A 15,063-nucleotide genomic window follows, 5' to 3' on the forward strand; every position below is an offset into this window, starting at 1 on the left:
TTGGCGGTCGAACGACCCTTTCACAGGGGTCGCCTAAGACCATCCTGCATATCAGATATTTACATTATGATTCATAATAGTAGCAACATTACAGTTATGAAGTAGCAACGAAAATAATTTTATGGTTTTGAATATGCTGAAGGGGAAGGATTCTCTGGGGAAAAGAATTACATAAGCAAAGATAAAAAGGCAAAACTATACACGTTATGTTTAAATCATGCAGATCAGTTAGGCTGGAGCAATTAGGCAAGTCTATGAGGACAGGGATCACATCTTATTTAGCAGTATATTTCGAGAGCTTAGCACAGTGCCCAGTAGGTACATAGTAAACATGATTATTTTTTTGAACAACTGTTCAAATTTAGTTTGGGAAAAGTAAAGATCAATCTGCAGCAGAATCATGGAATGCTAGTCTACTGACTTTATCCTACACTGAAGGAGTTGGCAAAGAATTTCGAAATGGCAACCAATAGATGAAAACTATACTTTGGACAATTCACCTACTATGAGACACTAGATGTTTCCACTCAGAATTCTCTTTACTGCTTCCAACTCCTGAACACTTCAGTAATAAGATGAAGCAGACACCTAATATTTGTGATTTTAAGTAAGTATTAGGAAAGAACAATGACATAGTTTTATAGTTAGTCATTTAGTTAGTAAGTCCAGTCACATACTCAACAAGGCAAAGAAGCTTTACTATCTTCAAAGAATGCAGTAAAAACTCACTATTTTTAATGAAAATACGGTCTTTCTTAAAGAGTGTATCATTAGTACTCATGATGAAAGTAAAGCAATCTCAAGAAAATAATGGTTCTCAGAACCATAACACAGTATATGACAGGAGTCATATACTAGGCCTGGTTTCTGAGACTTCTCACATGACCCTCTATGATCTCTCTTCCTTTCAAGGAAGACTGAAAGTCGCACACTGAAGATGGCAGCATCACCTTTATAGAAGGAGCAAGTCCCTCCAAGCAGCTGAGCTGAGTCCAAACAGGGCATGGAATAGCAACATTTAGTATCACATGTCTAAATCTTGAAAAAAATTTATTCGGTCTATACCACAAAGGAAGTGTAATTCCTTTCTAGTATTTCCTATAAAAGTGTTTTAAGTCCAGATTCAATATTAACATAACATTATCATAGGTCAAAATGATAAACCAAAGTTTTACAATGGACTTAATACTAAAATTTAAATGAAGTATTTTCATAAACTTCATGAAAAGTTGTTTAATCCAATTAAAAGCTTCTTTCTTTTAAAATTTTATATTATTTCTGACTTTCTAAATTTACAAGGCAGATTTATTAATTCACCAGTGACTACATGTCCTCTTAAGGCAAACTGGGACATTTCTGTATGAAATTCTCAGTACTATCAAAGTTATCAACTGGCCCTAGCTGGTTTGGCTCAGTGGATAGAGCACTGACCTGTGGACTGGAGGGTCCCAGGTTCGATTCCAGTCAAGGGCACATGCTTGGGTTGCGGGCTCGATCCCCAGTAAGGGGCGTGCAGGAGGCAGCCGATCAATGATTGTCTCTTATCACTGATGTTTCTATCTCTATCTCCCTCTCCCTTTCTCTCTGAAATCAATAAAAATATATTTTTAAAAAAGATTAAAAATAAATAAGTAAAAATAAAAGTTATCAACTGGGTGTGTACAGTTAATGTAACTTTTCTGTGAAAATTTCTAAAAGGCACAGTAGTTATTTAAGAAAGAGTTTAAGCATGTACAAACTGCTAAATCTTTGGTGAAACAGGAATTTTGAAGTACTGAGAAAACTAATACTCAACAATTTATTTATTAAGGTATGTTCCCCCAAAAACTAAAATGAGATCCTAAGTTATAGATGGAATCTAAGTATTTAATATGAAATTTTATTCAATAATCACTTATTCTAAACAGTAATTTAAACATAATACACTAAAATAGCTGTCATGAGTATCTACTTATATAAAAACCCTGGGTGTAACATCACGACCCGAGGTGCCACCAACCCGAAGGAAGTCAGTCCTGCAGGGGTTGTCTTGGAAACGGCTGTACACTCCCCCAAGCTGTTTCCCGGAGCTGTTTCTGGTAAGGGCAAGGTTTGAGGCAGGAACCCGCCCTCAGAGCATGGAGGCATATCTTTATAAAGTGTGCCACGCCAGCACGGCCAAGGGTGAACCTGAGTGGGGGCAGCTGAAAGGCTTAGAAAAGACAACAAAAGAATGAAAGCTGGATCTCGGTGGGACGCTGCTTCTCTGAGAGAGCGACCACGCCCCACAGCGGTGTCTTTATTTTATAGCAGAAGCTACGAGGCAAAGATGTTTACAACATTCTCCTGGGTTTCAATCCTACTCAACTACATGCACCTGAACTCTATTAAGCCTACATCACTCAGGCACATGGGGCCATGTGTTTGGACCATAGGTTCAAGCTTACAATTATAGCTGTTGGCTATAATTGTGCTGGGAGGGCCCCACCCTCCAAGCTGGGACTTGCACATGGCAATGAGAGGACTGTGCCCTCTCATCAGTCCAAGGCTTGAACCTGTCCAAAACACTGTAGCAGCTCCCCACAATGAAGTTTTAATACATTATATTAGAGGTTGGGGTGGTACTGTTTTACCCACAGCATCTATAGGAATTGCTATAGTAAATTTAATTCTCGGTGGAAGAACATTTCATTCCCAATGTAAATGACCAATTCCATTAAATGAAGCTTCAATTTCTAGACTCAATATAAACAATGAAGTTGCTAAAACTATTAAAAAGGCCCAACTTCTCATTATTGATGAATGCATCATGGCATCCAGTCATGCTATAAACTCCATAGACAGATTACTAAGAGAAATTATGAATTTGAATGTTGTATTTGGTGGGAAAGTTCTTCTTGGAGGGGATTTTCGACAATGTCTCAGTATTGTACCACATGCTATGGGATAGGCCATAGTACAAGCAAGTTTAAAGTACTGTAATGTTTGGGGATGTTTCAGAAAGTTGTCTCTTACAACAAATATGAGATCCAAGGTCTGCCTATAGTGAATAGTTAGTAAAACTTGGAGATGGCAAACTTGATAGCAGTTTTCATTTAGGAATGGATATTATTGAAATCCCCTGTGAAATGATTTGTAATGGATCTGTTATTGAAGCTACCTTTGGAAATAGTATATCTATAGATAATATTAAAAATATATCTAAACATGCAATTCTTTGTCCAAAAAAATGAGCACATTCAAAAATTAAATGATTACATTTTAGATATACTCAATGGAGATTTTCACACATATTTGAGTGATGATTCCATTGATTCAACAGATGATGCTGAAAAGGAAAATTTTCCCATCAACTTTCTTAATAGTATTACTCCTTCAGGAATGCTGTGTCATAAATTAAAATTGAAAGTGGTGCAATTATCATGCTATTGAGAAATCTTAATAGTAAATGGGGTCTTTGTAATGGTACCAGATTTATTATCAAAAGATTATGACCTGCCCTAACCGGTTTGGCTCAGTGGATAGAGCGTCAGCCTGCGGAATGAAAGGGCCCAGGTTCGATTCCGGTCAAGGGCATGTACCCTGGTTGCGTGCACATCCCCAGTGGGAGGTGTGCAGGAGGCAGCTGATCGATGTTTCTCTCTCATCAACGTTCTAACTCTCTATCCCTCTCCCTTCCTCTCTATAAAAAATCAATAAAATATATTTAAAAAAAAAAGATTACGACCTAACATTATCGAAGCTGAAGTATTAACAGGATCTGCAGAGGGAGAAGTTAATCTGATTCCAAGAATTGATTTGTCCCCGTCTGACACTGGCCTCCCATTTAAATTAATTCGACGACAGTTTCCCATGATGCCCGCATTTGCGATGATTATTAGTAAATCACAAGGACAAACTCTAGACAGAGTAGGAATATTCCTACCTGAACCCGTTTTCACACATGGTCAGTTATATGTTGCTTTCTCTCGAGTTTGAAGAGCATGTGATGTTACAGTTAAAGTTCTAAATACTCCATCACAAGGGAAATTAGTCATGCACTCTTAAAGTGTTTTCACTCTTAAAGTGGTATACAGGGAGATATTAGAATAAGTTGAATCACTTTATCAGTCATTGTTTGCATCACTGTTGTTTTTATATCATGTTTTTGTTGTTTTCATATAATGTTTTTGTCATTTTTATATCGTGCCTCTGTTGCTGTTATATCCTTTTGTTACTCTTTATTTATTAATAAATTTATATATTATTTTCATATACATTTTACTAATTTCCTTTCATCTCTCACACTTCTATTATAGAGAAAGGGCAAATAGCAATATTAAAATATTTCTGCTAATTCCCTCTTAATGTGCATGAATTTCGTGCACTGGGCTACTAGTTCTTACATATTAAACCTAATCAATATGTTTAAATTATAAGTAAAACCAATCCCAACAAGCTATTTCAAGGAAGCTTTTCTTTCTCAATAAAAGAGTCAGAAAATTATATATACGTTTATATTTAAAAAATAATTTAGAATACATGTGAATATATTTCACATATATGTATAAAATTCTTTAAAATCATAAATATTCAAATAGCAAAGTAGAATATACTTACAATCTAATTTTTGATAACTTAGAAGGAAATCAAAATAGTATACTGTAACAAACTTTTTTATCTAAAAACAAACTATCCAAGTACCTATTCTCTCACTAGATCTCCGGGGCCAGAACAGTGGGGAATGTTTGTTGAATCAATGAATAAACTAGTTTCTTTTTTATTAGAAGGCATAAATACTTAATAATTATGATTCAACCAACTTTAATAAGAGTAACTACTACTCATTAATTACCTTACTCATTACTCACTACTAGAAAATACAGGGTGGGATAAAAGTAGGTTTAACAGTCATAGTATGGGAAATAATACAATCATTAATAAAAAAATAATGTATGAATAAACTGTGCTTCATGTAGTCACAACTGTAAACCTACGTTTGCCACACACCATGTGTTGAATAAATCAATAAATGTAACTGTAGTGGATGCTATGACTCATCATCCAGAACCCCTTTGTAAAACTGAAGGGCTTATTTTCTTAACTGTTAGGAGTAATGCTGGCAGACAGCCCTCAGCTGTCAGCCTTCTTAGGGGCTCAAATAGCCTTTTTGGCCCAAGATTACACTCATTCCTGAGGCAGCTTGCATCTAATTGAGGCAGGATAATAAGAAGCTAGGAAAATTCCTGGGCAAGTAGAATGTGGAAACTGAGACAAGATCATTAAACAAGGCCAAACAAATTAACCAATTTATAGCCAGCTAGTGAATCAACAAGACCTTATTTTTCCTAACCAAGGGCACTTGAGAACAAATGTTTGATACCTCTCCTCTCTGACCGGAGGATAAATAGCTTAAGTCACCCTGACCAGGGAGATAGAACACAGAGACCCAATTAATGCTATTTGTGCCAGCCAAACCCAAGGATGGATGAAGTCAGAGAAACAAATACCAAAAACTCGATTACAGACAGACAGACCCAAGATAAAAGTAAAGGAGTGAAGTTGACCAGAGAATAATCCCAAACTCCCCTATACAGTCGTTTTGATGTATCAGCGTATTTAAAATGCACCTGGAAAGCTGATGAATACTCTGCTGAAACCCTCCCCTAAGATTTTAGCACCCAGAGGAGAAATAAAAATCCTCAAGAGAAAGGATGCTGGGCGGGCACTCTCTGGAGCACTTTTTACTTCTTTTCTCCTAAACTCTAAGGGTCCCCATGAGACCTGAAACCAGGGGAGCAGCAGGAAGCAGAAGCTCGTCCTGGGTTTACCACTTTCCAGTGAACTAACAGCAGCTCTGCCTTATCTCACTCTGTCACTGTGACTGTTACTTCCCAGTGAGCTATTAGTAGCCCTATCTTGGGGCTCACTTTCTATGGAGCCAAAGCAGAGCATCACCTAGGCCAGTGGTCGGCAAACTGCGGCTCACGAGCCACATGCGGCTCTTTGGCCCCTTGAGTGTGGCTCTTCCACAAAATGTCACATGCGGACGTGCAGGTACAGTGCAATTGAAACTTCGTGGCCCATGCGCAGAAGTCGGTATTTTGTGGAAGAGCCACACTCAAGGGGCCAAAGAGCCACATGAGGCTCGCGAGCTGCAGTTTGCCGACCACTAACCTAGGCTCTCTCCTGTTATTTCTTCTATCCGTAAGTCCTTCCTTTGCTCCACTGTCCCCAGCTTTAATAAATGTACTCTCAAAATCACCTGGACTCATATGTGAAATCTTTCCTGCAGGAAGTCAATAACCCACACACTACAGGCCGGCCTGAGGTAGACCTGCTCTGGGTCCAGTCCCCATCCGGTCACATAATAATTGGGGATATAAAGGTCCAGCTCTCCTTACCCCAATTTGAGACAATTATGAGGATCACCCCAACTTCAGAGCTCATTCTTGGGGTTGTTGAGACTGCATCACAGTCCAACTTCCATGGAAATTGGGCTTCCTTTCTTTGCATGGCATTGAAGGCCTCCCTAGTAAATTGCTATACTCTAATTTTCATCTTAGAGTCTGCTTTCAAGAAACCCAATCTAAGACAAAAGATGATCTAGGTCTGATCCAGATTTAAGTCTCCCAAGGAAAGGTACTTAACTTCATAGTAAAGTCAGTAAATATAAAAGGCTTTACAAAGACTAAGGAATGATAAACTCTTTTATCCCTATAATTCGTTTCCTTATTTCAGCTACTTTAAGTAATCAAGAGACCTGGAATATTTTGAGGACTGCCTTTGTGCATCTGTTTTAGTATCATGTAAACTATTAATGACAAACTGTACCAAATGCAATTATTACCTAACTTAAAAGAAAGGAAAAATTAAACATTAATGAATTTAGTATAAACATGGCATTGCAGAGAGCAGTTGTTCTTATCATGGGTGTTAATTAAATCTGACTTGATAAAGAATTGCTTTACCATTAAAAGCTACTCAATACATTAAGTACAATACTTTTTAAAAAAATCCTCATCTGAGGATATGCTTATTGATTTTAGAGAGATGGAAGGAAGGGAGGGAGGGAGGGAGGGAGGGAGGGAGGGAGGGAGGGAGGGAAGATAGATTAATGTGAGAGAGAAACATCAATGGTTCCCTCCCATATGCATCCCATCCAGGGATGGAACCCACAGTCTAGGTATGTGCCCTGACCAGGAATCAAACCCCCAACTTTTTTGGTGCATGGGACGATGTTCCAACCAACTGACAGACCCAGGTAGGGCTTAAGTACAATACTTTTAATTACAATGGACAGAAATGCAATGCTTATGAAAAAGTCATTGTTAAAATATGAAAAGTTACAAATTATCAGAACTATTCAAGGCACAGCTGAGTAAAAAATAGATGAATAAGTAACAAAACTATTTGCTTTATCTGGATATAGCGCTATTGGATTTAAGCTATTTTGGGCTTAAGTAATACCTTAACTTTGTAATAATGGTTGATGAAGTACAACTATTAAATTGAGGCTCAAGAATTATTTCAAGAATGTAAGTACTCATTTCCTAAGATTTAAAAAAACAACAACACGTTTTTTATTAATTTTAGAGAGAGAGGAAGGGAGAGAGAGATAGAGAAACAGCTATCAGTTGCCACTCATACAGGATGGAACCAGCAACCTGGGCATGTGTCCTGACTGGGAATCGAACCAGCGGACCTTTCAGTGCACAGGACGACACTCAGCCAACTGAGCCACATGGCTAGGACAAGATTTTTTAAACTGTAAGACTATTTGTCAATTTGCTATACAGATTGGCTAGCACTAGCCATGCTTTTCTAGTATCACCTAGTAATTCATGCTCACTACTAAAATCTGGAAGTTTTGCCAAAGTGTATAGATCCCAATATTCAGCTTTCCGATAAAAGTTAAATGATTGGTCTATATATGGAAAATGTTTCAGGCTACATTCCCTGGAAAATGGCCCAAAAGGCATTTAATTCTATCTATATATATTTCAGGAAACATGCCTAAACTTGAATCATCTGCTATGTGGAAATTTAAGAGGCATGCTGAGTGACAAATTACCATCATGACCTTTGCCATATTTCTTCACCATATTCTCTTCTTTCAATAAAATGAGTCAACTAAGTAATATTACTTGTCCACGGAGACATGTTTTGATAGTCACAAGATGATATTTAATCAAAGAAAACTGAAAATAGCATAGAGTATTGAAAAGACCTGGTGCCAGTACTAACACACATAAAATATTTTAGTCAGAATTAGTAACTTGTCACTAAGTTACTATAATTAGATTCCAAGTATTTCATTAACTTATTTAATACTTACCTTTCCCTATCATAACATAAAAGCAACCACTGACAACCCATCTTTATTTTTAACACTGCTTTTATTTATTTGTGCTTTCCTCTAAATATCTCCTGCACATATTTCCTTACTGCTGATTTCTTTTTCTAAGAAAATTCATTAAAAATCAGAATCATTACTACTTTCATGTATAACAGCATAATGTTCAATTTCATGCCCAAATTAAATAGCTTATAAGTCATTTTATTTTATGGGTTTTCTAAAGATGGTTACTCTGTAATTAATCATTTAGAGGGCCAACTTCCTAATGGCAGATCCTTTAATGACAGAGAAAGAGTCATCTCTTAAAATTTACATTATGTGGAAAGTCTGAGAAGTATTAGGCCGTTGTCATCTTACCATGAACACTTCCTAGTGTTATATCCCCAGCAGCAGAAGATAGAAATGATGATTCTGTGTAAAGATACTTGGCTTTCAGCAAACCATCTTCAGTAGATATATTAACAGAACTTCCCTGCAGTTTATCTATGGTCACAGTCTAGTAAGACAAAGACTCAAATTAGTTCATTATACAACAAATACTGGTAAAAAGCCAAAATGGTACATACAGAAGTAGTAGGTAACTACATAAAAAGTTAGTACCAAATCACTTTATTGGCTTTGATTCCCTAACTCTATCAATTACAAGATTAATAGTGACAGTGCACTCGCTGTAGAATGAGAAATAGACCCATTATATTCATTTATTTAGATCTTTAATTTCTCTTAATGTTTTACATTTTCTATGTAATTTTTCATATTTTGTTACATTTATTCCTATTTGATATTTCTAAGTGCTACTATAAAAGATATTTAAAATTTTACTTGACCTTATTTGGCTTTTTTATTTGACCTTAAATCCAACAACTTTACTAATTTTAATAATTTATCTGAATTAGAAACATGTTTTTACATGCATAATTATATTATCTACAAGTGATAATTTAATTCAGCGGTGAATAGAAGCCATGGGACAGCAAGAATTCTCATCTTATTCCTGTTCTCAGAGGGAAAGCTTTCAACATTGTATCAAGTAGGATGTTTGCTATAGGTACCTTTTTGATCTCTTTTATCAGATTAAAGAAGTCCTCTTATACTTCAAATTTGTTTTGTTGCTATTTAAATAACAGATTTTGAATTTTAGCATACTTTATCTGATTTTATTAGACTATCATGATTTTTCTCATTTCGTTGTTTAATGCAGTGAATGCACTATTATTTTTAGAATTTTTCCACTTTACATCTAATAAGGCAGTAGCTTTCCACTGAACAAAATGGAAGGAATTTTGTATTTATCCCTAAGTTTCCCTAGCAAAATGTGGTATGCATTTATGTCTCACATATTGTGCACAATATAAAATGAAGATAGCTAGTTTAGAATTGCAAATCATCTTTGTAGTATTTTAAACAAATGTTTTTAAGCATAAAATGAATGTTAATATAAAATTGTTAATATAGAAACTGAAATCACCAGGAAGGCTTGCCAGTTTTGCCCAGGGTCAAATTAATGTATTACACTGGGGGGTTTAAAGAAAGAACATCATTGTTTTTTCAACACATGGGCATTGGTATAACCAGCTCCTAATATATCCTTCAAAAACTGTTAAGCATTCAAAATATTTTTAATAAGAATTGAGTTTCAAGAATACTAAAATATGAGAAGACAAATACAAATATGAAAACAGAAATAAAAGTACCCTGTGGTTCTTATCTGAAGTAAATTAGAATCACTTGGCCCTCTGGATTTGAAATATATAGTTTTCTTTTTTAATGGACTTTTATTAAATATACTAGAGGCCCGGTGCATGAAATTTGTGCACTCAGGAGGGTCTCTCAGCTGGCCTGCGCCCTCTCGCAGTCTGAAAGCCCTCAGGGGATATCTGACAGTCAGATTCAGATATCCCCTGCCACGGAGGCGTGAGAGGCTCCTGCCACCACTGCTGCACTCACCAGCTGTAAGCCAGGCTCAGGGCTTCTGGCTGAGCAGCGCTCCCCCTGTGGGAGCACACTGACCACCGGGGGGCAGCTCCTGCATTGAGCACCTGTCCTCTGGTGGTCGGTTCACGTCATAGCGACCAGCTGTTTTGCCGTTTGGTCTATTTGCATATTAGCCTTTTATTATATAGGATAAGACACACCCAACTGCTTTTTTTACCTACTACAGTTTTGCTAAGCTAATTTTGGATCACGGAAATTTTCACTTTAAATTTAGTTTCAATAATTCTATCAACCAAAGATAGATATATTCAAATTTGTGAGAATACAATGTTTGGCATTCTTCAGTGTTATAGTAAAGGTATAAAATTTCTGAAAATTTTATCTTTTACCTACAAAATTTCTTCATGAAAAGTTACCTTATGCATGGTTTTAAATTTTCCAAGTTTCTACAAAGTAGATAGCAAGTAGGAATATTCCAGTTTTTACAGACACAGAAGCTGTTTTAGGGACCACCAAAAGATAAACAGATAAACATTGAGAGAATATTTGAATCTTAATTGAACTGGCAAAGAGGAACTTTTGATTAGACTCTCCCTATAACCAAATAGCCTTTAAGAGACTCTATGAATATCTGGAAAATGCCAAGGATTTACTTTGTTCATTAAACAGGAAATATTTTACTCTGTAGGAAGCTAGAAATATATCCTCCACTGCCCCACCAAAGCAAATGAAAGCAAGTGAAAGTACACTTCCCCCACCACAATATAGTAATTTTAACTGATTATTCTATAAAATTAATTTCAAACAAATTCAAAATTCACTAATATAATGTACTATATCAGATAATAATTAGAACAATTAAACTTAGGACATCACAGTTTACAGCAAAATATTGAGGTTCTGATTTACAGTTATTAATGATAATGAAACAAATCATAAATAGACTCTTTGAATTAAACTATATAGCTTGCTTATTAATAGAAGATAGCTATTTAAAGAGAAAAAAATAGATCCCAAAATCAATACCTTCCTGAGAGATATTACTATCATTAATTTCCTTTTCTAAGAAAATGAGAGGAAAAATTTTTCGTAAGTTTAGTTATTATAAATCAACATTACATGTAATGAAAACCAAGTTTTAAAGAACCACTGTAGCTTTGCAGTCCAACCTACAAAGAGAGGTCAACTAACAACTATGTCATTAATTTATCCACCAATCATATGAATTTCTATCTTCTCTGTACCAAAATTAGGGTACTGAAATTAATGATATAATTTAAAAACAGCTACTCCATATAAAATAACATGTAAAGAATGCTGTTAAGTGTTTTCAGAGCTCACCTGATTCTCATAATCTTGTTGACTAGGGAAAACAAATAATACCATCGCTGTTTTACGAATAAAGAAGTCTCAGTAAAGTTAATGGTAGATCCAGGACTGGTCAAGTTGTCTTTGTTAAATGTGTTTCATTTACCTTTATCACCATCATTATAATCGCTAGTATAAAAACCCCATGGCCTTGACGCCTTGATGCTGTAATGACCAAACACCAAAAGGCACCTGCTGAACGTCATACGATTTCTTCACAGGAACAAGTAAGTGTTGCTCTGTTCAATTCTCATCTTCCAATGAAGGTCAATTTAAGTGCTCTTGAGAAGGGAAGGTTAGGGCAAGAAACTATTCTTATCTCCGTCCACAACGGTTTTTAAGGTGGGCAGGCTGCGTGTACAGCGAGGCGCGTACAGGTGGGCGGGGACTTGATGCTGGGCCCCGTGGCGCGCCAGGTATAGGTCTCATGCAATTTCCCATGGTGGGCCTCTAGTAAACACTATATTAGAGTTAGCTACATGCCAGACATCATTTTAAGTACTTTGTCTGTATTAACTCATTTTATCCTCATAACAACCCTCAGAGTGAAGTACATTACTATTATTCCATTTTCCAGAAAAAGCAGACATATAGAGATTAAGTAATTTGTCTGAAGTTAAAGAGCTTAGTAAGTAGCTGAACCAGGATTGAAACCCAAGTAGTTTAGTTCTTAATTCTGTGCTCTTAACCAATTCACAATGCTGCTTCTCAAATATGCAAAGCATATGTCTGTGAAAGTAGTACAGTGGGGCCTTGACTTACAAGTGTCCCTACTAACGAGTTTTTTGAGATGCCAGCTGTCTCTCGGCCGATTTTCTGCATTGAGTTGATAGAGTAATTTGAGTTAACGAGCTCCTTAACGAGCTCGGTCTCGGAACGAATTAAACTCGAAAGTCAAGGCCCCACTGTGTATTAAAAGTTAACACCCTATATAATAAAAGAGAAACATGTAAATTGACCATCCCTCCACTACGCTCACCAGCCAATCAGGAGAGTATGCAAATTAACCCAACAAAGATGGCGGGTTAATTTGCATATGCAGGCACCGAGCAGCCTGAGTCCCGGGAACAGCCTCAGGACTCAGGCCACTCCTAGCCTGTAGGCCCGCACATAGGCCCTGAGCAGCCGGGTTTCCAGAATGGCCCGGCCACTCCGGGCCTACGGGCGCAGGCGCCAAGCGGATGTTCCCACCCCGTAGCACTTGCGCGTGCGTCGGCGCCAAGCAGCGGCCCAAGTCCACGCCCCCCAGCTTGGCGCCCATCACAGGGCGAACAGGCCAGGCCAAGCCTCCACGCGATCCCAGGCAAAGAAGCCTCTCCGCTGACCAGCCTACGCTATGGACCTGTTTGGGTGGGTGGCGCGGAGTCCCGGGCCTCTAGAATGCACCCACAGGAAGTCCCCCTCTCCCCAGAGTTAGGAGCACCAGCCCAGGTCCACCCAGCGGCCTTGACTGCGGGGGTGAGTTCCTGCAGGCTGGGGTTTGATCCCTAGGCATTAGCAGTAGGAGACCAGTGCCTTTGTTATTGCTGTGTGTCCGGGTTTTAATTGGACAAATGCCCAATGGTCCTGGGCGCCAGATTAGCAAAATCTTTTAGGAGGAGAATTCTGTCTGGGTTTCCTCAAATTCCCTCAGCCACAACTCACCCATCTGTAAAGATGCAGAACAATTGAGGCCCCTTAAATAAAAATCAGAGGTCTCCAGCAACTGTGGGCCTCTCATCACAGTCATTTGGACTGGAATGCATTTGAGTATTTATCTAGGCACCATGACAGGGAACACACAAGCTCAAGTCATGATCTCTGCCCTTAAATAATTCACAATCTTATTAGAGCGAGTGGCTGATAAAAGCGCAGTAATGACATCAGAATGTAAGGCAACAATACAGAGAGGAACAGAGGCAATTGCTAGGATGATTTTCCAACCATTTTAGTACAGAGTATGTGCTGTGAATTAAATAAAAAAAATATGTGTGGAAGTAGCTGCTTCATGAGTATGGGATCCCTTCCTATTTTAAAGGAAACTGAGTTCCATGTGGATGGCATTTGAGTATTTATGCTATATCTGAGGCACAGGACAAGGGAGGCCCTAAGTGTACTATGCTTTGATAGTTGAGTCATTCTTTATTGTTCAATGTGATTTATTTCTGCACGCCTCAATTTTGTAATAGTTAAATTACTAGAATAATACATCTTGCTATAAAAGATTACTAGAAGATCAAATGATCAGGTGACATTTTTTGTTATTTTCTATAAATGAACACAAACTCTGGTATGCTAAAGTGATAGCTATTATAGAAATATTCAGATAGGGAGACCTACAGGCTTGATTACAAGTGAGGCTTACTCTCACAACCCAAATTTATTGCTTAAAAAAAAAAGCAGGGAGCCAACTAGAAACTGAACCAAATATAAGCCCTTGAAGGGCAAATGTAAATTGGATAAGCTTTGCTATTACAAGTGCAAGAAGAAAAAATTCAGATGCAAGAATGAGAAGCACATTGCATCCACCCTAAGTTGCTGTTAAAGAATGATATACTATGAAAATACTTAATACAGATTATAAAGAGATTTGTTTAAAGAGGATTTCCTAGAGTAGGTGCTATTTCAGTTAATTTTTTTTAAATGTGAAGAGGTTAGCTAGATAAGAAAAAGGTGTAGGGATCCTGAATTGCAGAGGGTGCAGGCGGGGCTGAGGGACCCCCCCCCCCCCCCGCACCCGCATGCACAAATTTCATGCACCGGGCCTCTAGTATTTCATAAGCATTTATTTTATAGAAAACTCCTTAAACTTAGAAATATGCTTTAAAATGAACACTATAAGTTAGAAAGAAATATCTAGATCAGTGGTTCTCAACCTTCCTAATGCCGCGACCCTTTAATACAGTTCTTCATGTTGTGGTGACCCCCAATTTCATTGTTACAAATTGAACATATTTAAAGCATAGTGATTAATCACAAAAACAATATGTAATTATATATGTGTTTTCCGATGGTCTTAGGCAATCCCTGTGAAAGGGTCGTTCGATCCCCAAAGAGGTCACGACCTACAGGTTGAGAACTGCTGATCTAGACTGATTCAACACAAAACTCAATCAAGCTAGAAAACAAAGTAGTATAATAGAAAGTGGGACTAAATGAATATGCAATAAACCATAAAAGTTGAAAGAAAGAAATGAGTGGAAACAGTAGCCAAAATATTCAAAATAGCAAATAATTAAGATATAATTTAAATTCTTCTTTGATACTTGTATTTGAATGTCAATATGTAATATTCTGGTAACTTAGATCATTTCAGATAGCATGAGGTTTCATTTAAAGTACAGAGTGTGAAGAACTATAAAGTTGTCCAATTTCCCTTTTGTACCTCTAAGACCACAGCAATCTGAGAGATGAAACTAAATGCCATCTCAAAAGAGCTGCTATGGAAGGCAAGGCAGTGTCTT

The 15,063-nt window shown here is 37.3% G+C and overlaps 1 protein-coding gene across 1 annotated transcript in view; it reads right to left on the minus strand.

The window, feature by feature from the left end:
- Positions 1–15,063, minus strand: part of FAM185A (family with sequence similarity 185 member A) — a 50,680-nt gene that overhangs the window by 28,287 nt on the left and 7,330 nt on the right. The window contains exon 4 of the mRNA XM_014452832.2: positions 8,675–8,813. Coding sequence (XP_014308318.1) covers positions 8,675–8,813 — 139 coding nt within the window. The remainder of the gene's footprint in view (positions 1–8,674; positions 8,814–15,063) is intronic.

This window comes from Myotis lucifugus, unplaced genomic scaffold, assembly GCF_000147115.1.
Source record: "Myotis lucifugus unplaced genomic scaffold, Myoluc2.0 scaffold_18, whole genome shotgun sequence".
Taxonomy (NCBI): domain Eukaryota; kingdom Metazoa; phylum Chordata; class Mammalia; order Chiroptera; family Vespertilionidae; genus Myotis; species Myotis lucifugus.